General features: G+C 36.2%; 1 protein-coding gene across 2 annotated transcripts in view; it reads left to right on the forward strand.

Moving 5' to 3' along the window:
- Positions 1-2002: 2002 nt before the first annotated feature.
- LOC129889417 (helicase and polymerase-containing protein TEBICHI) overlaps positions 2003-14061 on the forward strand; it is a 34207-nt gene continuing 22148 nt past the window's right edge. For both annotated transcript variants that reach the window (XM_055964705.1, XM_055964706.1), the window contains exons 1-10: positions 2003-2165; positions 2611-3035; positions 3158-3344; positions 3429-4301; positions 8517-8581; positions 9944-10049; positions 10181-10381; positions 10565-10765; positions 13383-13544; positions 13644-13883. In XM_055964705.1, the coding sequence (XP_055820680.1) occupies positions 2130-2165; positions 2611-3035; positions 3158-3344; positions 3429-4301; positions 8517-8581; positions 9944-10049; positions 10181-10381; positions 10565-10765; positions 13383-13544; positions 13644-13883 (2496 nt within the window). In that variant the 5' untranslated portion in view covers positions 2003-2129. The remainder of the gene's footprint in view (positions 2166-2610; positions 3036-3157; positions 3345-3428; positions 4302-8516; positions 8582-9943; positions 10050-10180; positions 10382-10564; positions 10766-13382; positions 13545-13643; positions 13884-14061) is intronic.

A 14061-nucleotide genomic window follows, 5' to 3' on the forward strand; every position in this document is an offset into this window, starting at 1 on the left:
AGAATTTCATGATATCACATGAAATATGTCCAAAGTCAATCTCAGTGAATTTAAGCAACTCCTCAAAACACTTACATTTACCAACCTTGGCCTTAGTTGACACTCCAACCATTTGAGAAAGATCAAATAACAAACCTTTCGTAGTTCTTAATAAAGAAATTAACAAATGAAAGCCACCTTTAAAAATTCAACAAATGTTATTTCAATATAAAAATATTTTCAAACATGCTACACTTTAGAAATTATAAAACTCATGACAAACAACAATTAAACTAATTACAATGTAAGGAATGGTGCATCCTTACCCCCTCATCCACACAAGCTAGGATCTACGTTAAACCGTATACAAGACCATTTCAATAATATGTATTTCAAAAAAACAAAACTTCAAGAAGTAGTAAGCTTCAATCGACCTCAAATCACTTTCCAAATTTTACCCCATAAGATCCAACGACGACATATGTTCTCAATCTACATATACAAATATACATTAACAACACATCACGACAACACCAACTAATAACTGTTTGATCAAGTTTTTGGGAGGTCAAAAGTGTTTTTTTTAAACAAATAAAAAAGTGCTTCTTTTTTAAAAAATAAGGTGATTGACCAAATTTTTTGGGAGAAAATAAGTACATTTTGGGAGTCACATTTTTTAGAAACTAAAAAAAAAAGTTTTTAAAACACTTCTAAGAAAAATGCTCTTATTGTTTGGATTTACTTTTGGCTTAAAAGTCAAAAATCATAACTTATGACTTTTAGGTAATTATTATCATTTTAGCTTAAAATCCTTATAATTATTTTTTAAATTTATCCAAACACTAAAAAAGTGTTTAAAAGGTATTTTAACTTAAAAACACTCAAAATAAGTCAATCCAAACAGGCTAGAAACACTTTGAAAAAGCTTTGTCTAAACACCAATTGCTACTTAAATTTTATTATTTACACAAAGTCCTGCTTTCCCCTCTTCCTCCCCATCCATTCTGTCGCCGTCGCCGCTGCCTTCTCTTCTTCCTCCACCTCTTCCTTTGCCGTCATCACCATTACCGCCGTCTCCTTCGCCATAATCATCATTTTCTTTGCCGACTCCTTCTTCATCTCACTTTTTTGTTAGAAAATTAAATAACTATTGAAGTTACTGCAATAATTATGCCGAAGTTACTGCAACTTCAATAATTAAACAAGATGAAAAGTGTAATGTAATCAACATTGCAATATGAATCACGCAAAAGAAGCTCTTGAATCCATTGAGCGTGCTGCCAAGCTTGATCTGGATTGTTTTGGATTTTGCAATTAAGATACCAACCCTATACCTGCACTGCCCATTTCTTATTTTCTGAAAATGTGTTATTACCCGCCCTGTCCACCACGCCCCGTTTATATCTTCTCCTACTTCGCTCTTTTAAGCTTCGGTCCTACCCTGTTTGCCCCATTACCATCCTAACAAAGCAAATGCCTCTTGTCACTATTACTCTACGAGATCGTTTGGTAGAGTGTGTTAGTAAAAATAATGTATATATTAATTAGGTATATTAGTAGTATTTTATTTGGTACACTTTTTCATGGCATGCATTAGTTATACACTATTGTGTATTAAAGTTTGCATTACTAATACCATGAATTTCTAGATATTAGTAATGCAAGAGAATTTAATGCTTGCATTATTATAATTAAAACCTCAATTACCCTTCAAAACCCATTTTACATCTTTTTCATCATAATTGTTGATGATATTTTTATAAAGAAATATTTTTATGCAATACATGTTATGTTTTAATGCACTAAACCAATAATGCATAATAAATATTCTATGTATAATTAATACAAAAATAACTAATACACTCTATTTAACATTATTTTAATACACTCTACCAAACGACTCCTAATATTATCAATTTTGTAATATTACAAAACTACAAGGGCATATTTGCAAAACAATTCCAACATTTGAACATCAAATACTTTCGTCCCCTTCCCAAAGCTCTCTACTGCGCGGTCTTAATAGATTCAAATGGCTTCTTGAAACTTTGAACCGTAGCCGGAACAACAAATTCCAATTTCAAATCCATGAATGCGAAGACAATTTTCTGAACCAAATCATCAAATTTACTGCTGGGTTTCTTCTTCTCATGGCTTCTGATACTCCTCGAGCACGCATTGATCAAGTCTGTACCTTTCTTTTCTCCTCCTTTAAAACCCTAGTTTCCCCCCTATTGTTCCAGTTTTTTAATGATGTAGGAACCCCAGGATGCTATTGACTCGGATTTAGAAAATATATAATTGTACTGTTTTTTTTCTTCCAAATTGTAAAGAGAAGAGTAAGTCGAAACTTGTTTTCTTCTGCTTCGTTTGATTTGGTGGATATTTTTGCTTTTATGTTCTCCCAATCGCAGTATGGGAAGCCTCTAAGTTTCAAATTCAATTAAGAGTAACAGTTGTAGTAGAATCTTCAAAAATCTATCTTGCATGACTTTCTTATGACGGGGGCAATTTTATTTCAATTCTTTAGTTCTCTTTTCCTTTGTTATCATGCTTTGATGATTATGGATTGTCCTTTCTAATATGTGGTTCATGTTGTATTTGTTGTTGTGTTGACTACTGTTATATTAGTTCTTTGCTTCAAAAAAGAAGAGGAAGTCCTTATCACCGAGTCTGAAACCTGCAAGAGCCAAGAAAGATGTTAAGACTACACAGGAAGGGTCTCCTTCCACTAAAGGTTCATTGGATGGGTATTTAGTGACTTCTCAGGATGATAGTAAATCTTCACACATAGCTAGAGGCACACCGGTTAAGAGAAACCTGACGTTAGAGATCGGTCCATATCTAAAAGATGAAAATAAAGAGAGTACTTTGTTGGACAAAGCACAATCTACAACTTCTGAAACAAAAACTTCAAAGGAGAAGTCTGATATTCCCTCCGACTCACATGTTGTTGAAAATAAAGGCCATGGAAAAGATGTCTTGGTTACTACACAGGTTAATGGAAACTCAGAACTTAAGCAGTTTGCTACGAACTTCTTGTCATTATATTGCAGGTAATGCCTTTTTATTCTTGATTTCCTGGTGGTGATTGGTTTTGTGGCTAATGTGGTTGCTAAGCTGGATTTGTCTGCATGTTGTTTAACTTGGTAACTTTTCTATGTTTTCCTCAATTCAGTGAACTGCCATCTAGTTTAAGTTTACCTTCAGCACAGCGTGAGGGTGCTAGTAAAAGGAGTGGTAGCCCTCCCATTCTTGATGTGGATAATAAGAATGCAAAGAGAATCCGCTGCATCTCGAGTGAAAATAATTCTAACATCAACAGAAGATCTAATTTTGAGTGCACAGCTTTAAATTCTATTGAGGTAGGTATTATATTTTTCCACATACCACAATGTCGATTCACCGATTTTTTGTTAACTTCAGTGAGAGTTTGCATCTTATGCTAGATAACTGAGGGGAATACATCAGGTGAAGCTCGGATGAGCTTGAGAAAATGTAACAATGTACCTGTCATTGAGTCAACTGAATCTGAGACACCTGGTTCAACATCTATGAAGCTTCGTGTTGGTGTTACTCCCAAGTCAACTCGTGGTAGCTCCATTTTTTCACCCGGAGAAGCATTTTGGAATGAAGCAATCCAAGTTGCTGATGGTTTGTTTGCGGGAAGTGATAAATTTTCTTTTCAAGCAGCACTAGAGTCCGACGCTTTGAAAAATCATAATGAGGTAATCAATTCCAATAGTCTTGGAAATGGAGAGTGTGGCAATAAGTCCCACCAAATATTTAATGAATGTATAGAGACAGTTTCTGATGCCGGTGTTGTTTCTGCTGTTGGTTCATTGAGGAAGTTGGGAAAAGATCTGGATGGAGAGAAATCCCCAATGCCTGTTAAGCATTTTGATTTTGCCTCTGACGAGAAAAATCTCGATTCTGTACAATCTCACAGAAGTAACATGGATATCCAGACTATTAGTGGCAAAAGAACTGGGTCCCAAGATCATGTAAGTTTGAGGGGATATCCTGTTCTCAGCCCTCGCAAGGCAGCTCAAGCAAAAGGGAATATCCTTGAAGTTCAAAACAAGACTCCGAAATGTCCTGTTTCCAAGAGTAAGGATGTGCTTATCCAGGATACTGATATAATGGCATCAACAACACCTCCAGAGAAGCTTAATATTTTTACAGCTAATTCCTTATCAAGTAAAGACACTCCTTCAAGTATTGCACCACTAAAGAATCATTCAGATCTCAACCATTGGCTACCTTCTGAAATATGCAACATTTACAGGAAAAAGGGTATTTCAAAATTGTACTCATGGCAGGTATGCTGTTTACCTTTAGTTTAATCTTGTCTTGGGATTGTGAGGCATAAGAAGCTTCATATTTTATAGATCTGGAGTGATTGATTGCCCCCTTTGCAATCAATTATGCATTGAATCTTCATTTGTACAATCTGGAGTGAACACATAGTAGATACCTGAATCTTTATTTGTCTAATTAATGGAACCTTTGACACACAATAGGATTTTTCATTAGTTGGCTTCTAGGTTTGATTCAGACTGAATTGGCATATTGTACCAGACAACAACAACAACAACAAAACATGCCCCCAAAACAAATTTTGTGTTTAACTTTGAGACACTGTCTTGGTTTTCTTGTAATTTCTTATGCATTTTTCATAATACAAAAAATGTGATTTTTATTAATGATATAAGATACAAAATCGAGAAAAAAGATAAACTGTTTAGCAAATAACAAATAATTTCCTGAAGAAAAGGGAAAAAAACTCGCACACCAAAAGCAAAAGACTTGGTTGGGATTTTGTATCAGTGAGAAAAATTGACAGGATAAAAATAGCTTAAGAAGATCATATAAATCTTGTTTTTTTGGTTGGGGGGTGGGGGGAGTGAAGAAAAATTGTAGTAGAAAATGAAAACAACAATTGACCTTGAATGAATTAGGGGGAGATGTAAATTGAGAGTGTGTTAGGGAAGATTGAGAGAGAGAGACAACATTGTGTCAAGAAAGAGAGTAAGTGACATTTCAAATTTTGTAACAGGGAGAGGACTGGTGATCAGTGATCTAGGTTTGAAGAAGCGATTAAGGGGATAAGCCAGGGAGAGGGAAGTAGCAACATGTCCTCGGTAGGTGAACAATCTGAACAGAAATATGGGAAGTTGCAAGAGTTTAAGAAGTGTCATCTGATGGAGTGTCGACTTTATTGCTTCTAGTGAGGGGAGGTAGAGCGGAGGAAGAAAAATTACTTTGGGTTTGGTCTTCAACCATCTGTATGAAGGTCAAAATCGTTTGTCTTTTTCTTGATTTAGTGTCAAGTTTTGATAACCATTGAATTCAATACCATCTCACCAAGTCCTGGACAAAATAATATACGAATTTGCAGATTATCTCTCCCTACATTTAATTCAATTCGGAGTTCATGTTTCTATCAATTGTAAATGATAGTATCTCATTTTCATCCTATCCCTTATAGGGGCATGGTCCTAGCAATTGCTACCTTAACAATCGTTTTCAAATTTGGATTTCTTTTGTAACAACAATAATAACTATGCCACCTTCTCAAATAAGTTGGTCACATTTGAATTTCTTTTAATTAGTGGAAAATCCTCAAACATTTATAGAGTATTAGCAGAACAAGGGTTCCCACTTTATGAACATGTGTGGGTAAATAAATTAGTTCAATCTCATTGACTCCCAGATGTTGTGCAAGACAAAAAGTCCCAACATCTTGGTCCAACATATTCAGATTTGGATAGGTAGTTGAAACATAGGCTCATTGACAGGAAACCAATGGAATTAGTGATTATGTTAAGGAGGAGAGTTGATATCTGTTGTTTACAAGAGACTAAACGGACAAGCAATAAGGCGAGAGATTGCAATACATGCTACAAATTATGGTATTATGGAACAGACTTAATAGTAAATAGGAATGAATTACAAATCATTGTATAACTATTAACTAGGATATAAAGATAAATTTGAGATGTTAAAAGAGTCAATTATAGGATTATCTGGTTAAGAGTAGTATGCGATAAGGAGACTATCATGATTATTCCTTATCAAAGGGAAGAAAAGACAACCAACAACTTTAGTGCATGTGTTCCGAAAATAGGATTGAGAAGGAACCTAAAACTAAAAGTTTAAGAAAGTATGGATGCCTTGGTTCAAGGGATTCCAAATGACCAATAGGTCTTTATAGGGAGAGATCTGAATGGACATGTAGATTAGTGGCCATTTCGATTGAGTACATTGGAGATATGGTCATGGTACTTCTTTCTCTGAAAAAGATATGGTTATGATACTTCTTTCTCGAAAAAAGATATGGTCATATTACTTGTTAGGATTGGAACGGGATGGTGCCAAACTAAATCAAGCAACTTGTAATGACAATAACGAGCAATAAAGGGACAAATGATTTACATGGTCACGCTCGTGGACAAGAGCACTTCCACCGTAACTTGAAAGTGTACAAAAAGGAGTAAAAACATAGATGAAAATGTAAATTAGATGAAAGTTAACACATGTAGTTAAAAATAATCAATGTTATCAAAAGCGAAAAGCGCAAAAAAGCACTAAGATCCCTTGGGGCTTTAAGCGCAAATAAAGCGTGGGCTTTATTGAAAAAAGGAGCGAGGGAGAGAAAAATACAAATATGTATGTGTAGTCCAAGGTTCGTAATCACAAGCATGAATGATACATATACGGAATTGAATTAGATAACTAAAATTATGTGAATATTAATTGTTTAGTGTCACATCTTTGGGATTACGCTCATTGGAGGAAAAGTAAGTCTTAGAGCATGAAGACGACATTGAAACGCCCATAAAGTGAGGCAAAATGCTCAACAAGTTTTGCGCCTCAGGGCATAAGCGCGCCTTTGACTACTTAACTTAAAATATGAATGATGGAATGGACTGTTATGAGAGTGTTATGCCATAGAAGGGTACCGTTCAAAGTGCAAGACATGTTCTATAGAACAATTCTAAGACCAACATTGTTATATTGCAAAGGATGTTGGGGTTTTAAGGTCCAACTATCCACAAAGAGTGTGTAGCCATGCTCTTTGCCACGTAAGCCTCTAGAGGGTTAAGGCTATCAAATTGCCAAGTTCATAGGGTAATTCCTACTTTAAATTGTTCAGATGTGCACCCTAGGTATTATGCCTAGAAATTCAGCATTAGAAAACTAGTTCGTACAGATAAACATAAAACTGCATCTTTGCATCTAAATTAAGAACTTAAATGGTTTTTGAACTTAGATGCCTTGACTTTTACTTAGTATATACTTAATTATAGTTTTTTTAGTTTCTTTGTCCATATAGTTGTAAGGCAGTGTTTTGGACGGCGAAAGGCGACAAGGGTCTGCCTCGCCTCGCGGCGAGGCGCTCGCCGTTTTAAATTGAGGTGCCAATTAATACCAAAAATATTTAATTGTATATATAAATATTTATATCCAAAATCTCAATAGCAATAACATATTAACAAATATTTTGATTCAAAAAATTTAAAAACTAACAGTAGAATTAGTATAAAGCTAAATTGAGTTGGGAAGAAATAAATATATAAGGACTAGTTTTTTTTTTCAAAGATAGGAAGATTGCAGTAATCAGTAGTCTGCAGAAATTAAAAAAAACAGAGACTGTGCACACTGCTGACTGCACATGAAGAGGAGAAGAAGAAGAAGAAGAAAAAGTGCTGAAAACTTACCTGCTGAAGGCCGCAAAGCAGAGGAGAAAGAAGACTGAAGAAGAAAGAAGAAGAAGAGAGAAGAAGAAGTACCTGCTGAAGGTTGTGAAGCTGGGGAAGAGAGTCGCGACTCCGAACTGGAGAGGAAAAAAGAGAGAACAGAGTCGAGTTTGTTTAGAACTCCAAATAAACCCTAATATTTCCTTTTAGTTCTTAAATCAGGCCTTTTTTTAAATGGAGACGCCTTTAGTACCTCGCCTCGCCACTCGCAACTCGCCATTTCGAGGTCGCCTCGCCTTGCCAGTAATAGGCGCAAAGGCTGCGTCTCGCCTCGCCTCGCCATTTGCCAAAGGTGCAAAGGCGATTGCCTTTGAGAACACTGTTGTAAGGTCTGCCTACATTCTACCTTCCCCAGACCCCACTTGTGGGATTTCACTGGATATGTTGTTGTTGTTTGCCCATATAGTTGTGTGTGTTTTAATTATTTTTTCTTGCATTACATTTGGGCAACACTAACTTAGGGTAGGGTTGGAGTAATTACTCATCCTCAGCAAAATGTATTTCCACCTATGCCCTTTTGCATAGTTCCATTTTGCTTAGACTAGCATCTGGTTACTGGTTTTGTATAGTTCCATTTTGCTTTGATTCATAGAAGCTTCATTGTGGCTTCTGTTCCCCATTGTTTACTAGTTTCTGTAATAAATTCTGTTTGGAGGTATTCAGGACTTTAGAGGTTGAGGCTTCTTCAAGAGATCAAATTTGTTGTTAATTTAAGTATGAAAAAGTTATTCTTTACAATGACAGTCTAATGGAAATTCATTTTACGCCCTGCAGGTTGATTGTCTTCTAGTGGATGGAGTCTTGCACAACCGGAATCTTGTATATTGTGCTTCTACCAGGTCTGTAGCTGAGTGTAATTTGGACTCCTATTAAGCATATTTAATTCTTAATGATGATGATGTTTTTTGTTAATTGTAAATTTGCAAGTTACCTGAAGAAGATAGTTTTATCAGTGCTAGAATAAACAAATACATTGTGAAGAAATATATCCACACTCTATATATTAGTCATTTTTTTGATACCGAGAAACTCCTAAGGGTTAGTGGCATATGGTTGAAACTCGATGGATAATGAGCCCACCCTCTACCCTTTCCACTTAAATACCAGACCTTTGTCTACAGCAGGGTTTGAATCCCTGGCGTGTGCCTGATTCACATATCATGTGCTGCGCTCTTACCATTAGACCAAAGACCTAGGATCTATACATTAGGCATTGTTTTTTTATGAAATTGAAAAATTTGGACCATTTGTTGATTTGTGCGTGTCATCCTTGCGCAGTTAGGCATTGTAAGTAGCAAAACAATCGTATTCTAAAACTGCTTAAAGTTGGAAGCTTTTTAAGTTTGTGAAGTTGTGGAATTTGGAGCATCTGTTACTAATGTAAAGCCTGGTTGAGTTGTATTAGTGTCTTGAAGATTGTTTAATATATTCATCGAACGAAGTGCTAATCCACACTATTTCTGTTACTGGTCTTAAAGTAGTAGTACATTAGTTTGATTTTACCTACCACGGTGGATGGGGTGATTTTTTGCTCCTCTTCCTTTTCCTACTCATTGTGAATGAACTTTTGCTCTTATCCATTTTACCTAGTAACATTGCCATTCATGTATACAGTAAGTGCTGGTAGAATAATGTCAAAAATGTCTGTTTCATCTTATTCTCTGTAAAAACTAAAGAATGAGGTTCATACTTGCTCTCAGACCATTTAAGTTGGTCCAAGTCATTACATTTTGCTTGCTGCTCTGAATTTTTGTGCTCTTGGGTTATTTAATTTTTTGAAATAGGTAACTTTGTAATCTCACAAAAGAACTCATCAAGAAACTGATGAGAAGCAATTTACAAGTCATTACATATTGCTTGCTGCTCAGAATTCATGTTTTTTTTTCTGCTAGGAACTGCTAGGAAGTTGAAAATTTCTTACTTAACCAAAATGAACGCCAATCCACAAACAAACTATTACTATCCTCTTCCTTGTTATCTTCGTTGCTGTTTATGTTGCTAAATCTGTATTTTTGTTCTGCTAGTATTATTACTATGATTGTCATTTGTCACTTTATGATAATCTTTTGTCGTCTTTTATTGGAGGACAACATTCTTATCTCCTAGTTGTCCAATCCTGCGTCTTGTACTTTCAGTAATGGCAACAGATGTCATAGGGTCTCTTTGTTGTTTAACCAGTTTTTTGTTTTTATTTTCTGTAGTGCTGGTAAAAGTTTTGTTGCTGAGATATTAATGTTACGGAGAATCTTATCATCCGGAAAAATTGGTCTTCTTGTACTTCCATATGTGTCCATTTGTGCAGAGAAGGTGGAGTTATCTTTTAGCTTTCAAAATGATCTTTTTTTTGATAAGTAGCTTTCAGAGTGGTCTTTACTATGCATATATGTAGCATATATAGTATATTTATTTTGTCTAGTGTCATGTTTAAACTTGTTCAGGCAGAACATCTTGAGGTCCTTCTGGAACCAGTTGGGAAGCACGTTCGCAGTTATTATGGTAATCAGGGAGGTGGTAGTCTCCCAAAGGATACCGCTATAGCTGTCTGCACTATAGAGAAGGCAAATTCCTTAGTTAACCGACTGCTAGAAGAGGGCCGTTTGTCAGAGCTTGGTATCATAGTGATTGATGAACTCCACATGGTATTGACTTTGGAATTCTTTTCTACTAGTGTTTTATTTTATTTTAATGATATCCAGCTAAACCCCTCCATAATTTTAAGTTCACTTTCTGTTTGCTCTAATCTGCTGTTTTTGGCGTCTTCGCTGGAACTCAAAATTATATGCATTTATTCATCTTGGTCTCTCGAGTTGTTTTCATGTTAGGTTGGAGACCAGAATAGGGGTTATCTATTGGAGTTGCTGTTGACCAAGCTTCGCTATGCGTCTGGTGAAGGAAATACAGAGTCATTCAGTGGAGAAACTTCAGGCACAAGCAGTGGAAAAGTTGACCCTGCTGGCAGTCTCCAAGTTGTTGGCATGAGTGCAACTCTGCCCAATGTGACAGCAGTCGCCGATTGGCTTCAAGTAAGATGAAATTCATACCTTTTTAATTCTTTTCAATTAAAATCATTATGGGTAACACCTCATGGCAATTTCAGAAGTGTGTAAAAGCTGGATATATGGCTTGACCAGTCATCCATAAAGTTTGTCCAACTATCTATACAGAAGGGGATTCTCTTTTTACACCAAAAGCATTACATAAAACAAAAAAGATCATTTTATACTTCTATATATCCTTACATCAATAATCTATTTATACTTGTGCCATTTTCACCATTCTTGAACAAGTTGCTACTTTTTGCATTCCAAATAAATCAAAAGAGATGTAATGTTGTTGTTCTCCAAGCTTCCAGTTTTTCTTTAACCTCTAACAAATGCAAAACAAACAGAGTTGGTCCAATCTGTGTTGTGAAGCTGCAATACTAATAAACGGTGGTTTGTTGCTCATGACACTCCTTACATAAGCAACACTAGAGAACGACTTTAAAGGATGGCAACACAGGATTCGGAGTAGGTGGGGTTGAGGAGTTCCTAAGGGAACTGTATGACTACTTAGCAGAAGGAGATGGATCACAAAAGGTAGAATGGTGGGTTCAAAGCAAAATCATTCAAGGAAAGTCATGTTACATGGAGTTGTTTGGAAGGGAGAAAACGGGGGCGTGGATGAATTTTTTGGAATACCAATTGACCAAATAAATTACTCAATTTCTCACTCAATCATGATGACGATCTGAAGAAGAGGGAAATAGAGAGGACACAGATCACTCCATGTAGTGAGCTAGTGTTGCTTATGTAAGGAGTGTCATGAGCAACAAACCACCGTTTATTACATGGAGTGATCTGTGTCCTCTCTATTTCCCTCTTCTTCAGATCGTCATCATGATTGAGTGAGAAATTGAGTACTTTATTTGGTCAATTGGTATTCCAAAAAATTCATCCACGCCCCCGTTTTCTCCCTTCCAAACAACTCCATGTAACATGACTTTCCTTGAATGATTTTGCTTTGAACCCACCATTCTACCTTTTGTGATCCATCTCCTTCTGCTAAGTAGTCATACAGTTCCCTTAGGAACTCCTCAACCCCACCTACTCCGAATCCTGTGTTGCCATCCTTTAAAGTCGTTCGATCACACAACAGATCCTTCCAAAAACTAATCCTTTTCCCTGTACATGACAGTAAAACTAACGTACCTACTGAACCTTTCCTCCCCTTCACGTTCCCCTTCCTTAGGTTCACCTCATCAGAGTACATCATCTCATCCAACAGCTATTCATTGCTTAACACTTCATATTTATCACGTATGAAAAAAAGATGAAAAGAAGCTTCATACCCTGCGACTATTATCCTTCTCCATGACATATTCTACTCCAATATCCATTTATCCAATTGTGTCATGTTAAAGGTTTGGAAATCGTTGAATCTCTAGATCCCCTGTGCCCCCTCTCCCCAAAATTGAGGGCTTTGGTTCTTTTTGAATCTTCCAAATGATATTTCTCTATCTCCTCCTTTCCTTCCAACGAAGTTGCTCATCATTTTCTCTAACCTAGTTTCAGTACTCGAGGGCATACAAAAAACAGAATGGACATATTGTACAGCATTTAACATTATAGCAAATGCATGAAGGTGGTAGATTGACATAAGTTTGGATGACAATAGTTGCGTATTAAAGAGCATTTTGTGCATGAATTGTGAAGAAGGCAACAACATAGAATGGTCTTCTTTTGAAGTTCCTTAACTGTGTCTCTTAATCTTCTTGTGTTGTGCCTCGAGTTCTTGGCTCAAGAGCTTCCCCTCATATCTCCGGTAATAAATACTTCTTCATGACTATTTCTTTTTCTCAGTTCTTCCAACATTCACATTGACAAATGGGTGCTAAACAATGACAACTGTAGTAGGTCAAGTTCTTCCCATCCTTCTTTGTCTTTAAAGTTAGTTGTGTATTTTTCAGGCTGTCCCTTTAATCTCATACCAATGAGTTGTTTTACCAAATGTATAACTGTTTAGGCACCTTTCTCAATCACTCTGTTGCAGGCATGTCCACAATATGGGACACATAATTGGTAGCTTATGTGTCACATGGACTTTATCATCCCAATTTTTTGAAGTCACCCATAGCTTGTCCTGTTTCTGCTGAGTTACTCTGTATAAGGTTGAAATATCCTAATCTATTTAATTTTTTTAAAAAATAATACCTGATTTGTCTCACCTGTCTATGTTCAAATGTTAGTCATGCCAACTTGGTAAACATGCCCGTTCTTCCTTCTCTCATAGACTTGACAATCAGCAACACTCTCCTTTCTCATTAGTCCATTCACATGTTTGGGGTCCTAATTGTGTCAGTTCAATCTTGAGTTTCTTTTGATGTGTTAGAATTTTTATTTTTATGTCGTCCAGCTTAACTAAAACAATCATCTGAGGTCTTCCCTGTTAATTGTCATATGAGCAAAGGGAACAATTGAAGCTACAGATCATCTTACTTTTAAGCAATTTGGATCACCAACATTGGTGTAGTTGTAACTTAATTTTATTCCAGTCTTGTACTGTATTTGTTTGTGCTTTATGCATGTGAATATGGGGATAAGCCTCTTTGTTTCTTATAGCCTGAATGTCTCATGAAGCTCTCAAAGTTGTTTCTTGCAGGCAGCTTTGTATCAGACCGACTTTCGACCTGTTCCATTGGAAGAATATGTAAAAGTAGGTAACACAATTTATAACCAAAAAATGGAAATTGTCAGAACAATCTCGAAAACAGCTGATCTTGCTGGTAAAGATCCAGATCACATCGTAGAGCTCTGCAATGAGGTATAATTTTCTCTTTTACTTTTGTTAGTAGAACTTTATTTTGTCGAGAGAAGTAATAGAAGATTAGAAGGAAAACTATATCAATCTGAGATTTATCAGGTTGTCCAAGAAGGTCACTCAGTGCTAATTTTCTGCTCAAGTCGCAAAGGATGTGAATCTACTGCTAGGCATGTGGCGAAACATCTTAAAAGATTTTCCTTGAATCAACTGAGCAGCCAAAATGAGTCAATTGATATTACTTCTGCCATTGATGCCTTGCGAAGATCTCCAGCTGGGTTGGATCCTATTCTGGAAGAGACTCTTCCCGCCGGTGTTGCCTATCACCATGCTGGACTCACGGTAATGTCATTATAAAGTTAATATTTTGCTGTTATAGTACGTATGATGATTCTTACATGTTACAGTCAATGTTTTCTTTAGTTCTGTAGGTTTTCCTGTTTTTCTTTTGTTTGGGTGGGTGGGTTCTCTTTCCCTATTTTGGAGTAAATTTGCATTCATCTGAGATATTTTTCTACCT

This window comes from Solanum dulcamara, chromosome 5, assembly GCF_947179165.1.
Source record: "Solanum dulcamara chromosome 5, daSolDulc1.2, whole genome shotgun sequence".
In the NCBI taxonomy this organism is placed as follows: domain Eukaryota; kingdom Viridiplantae; phylum Streptophyta; class Magnoliopsida; order Solanales; family Solanaceae; genus Solanum; species Solanum dulcamara.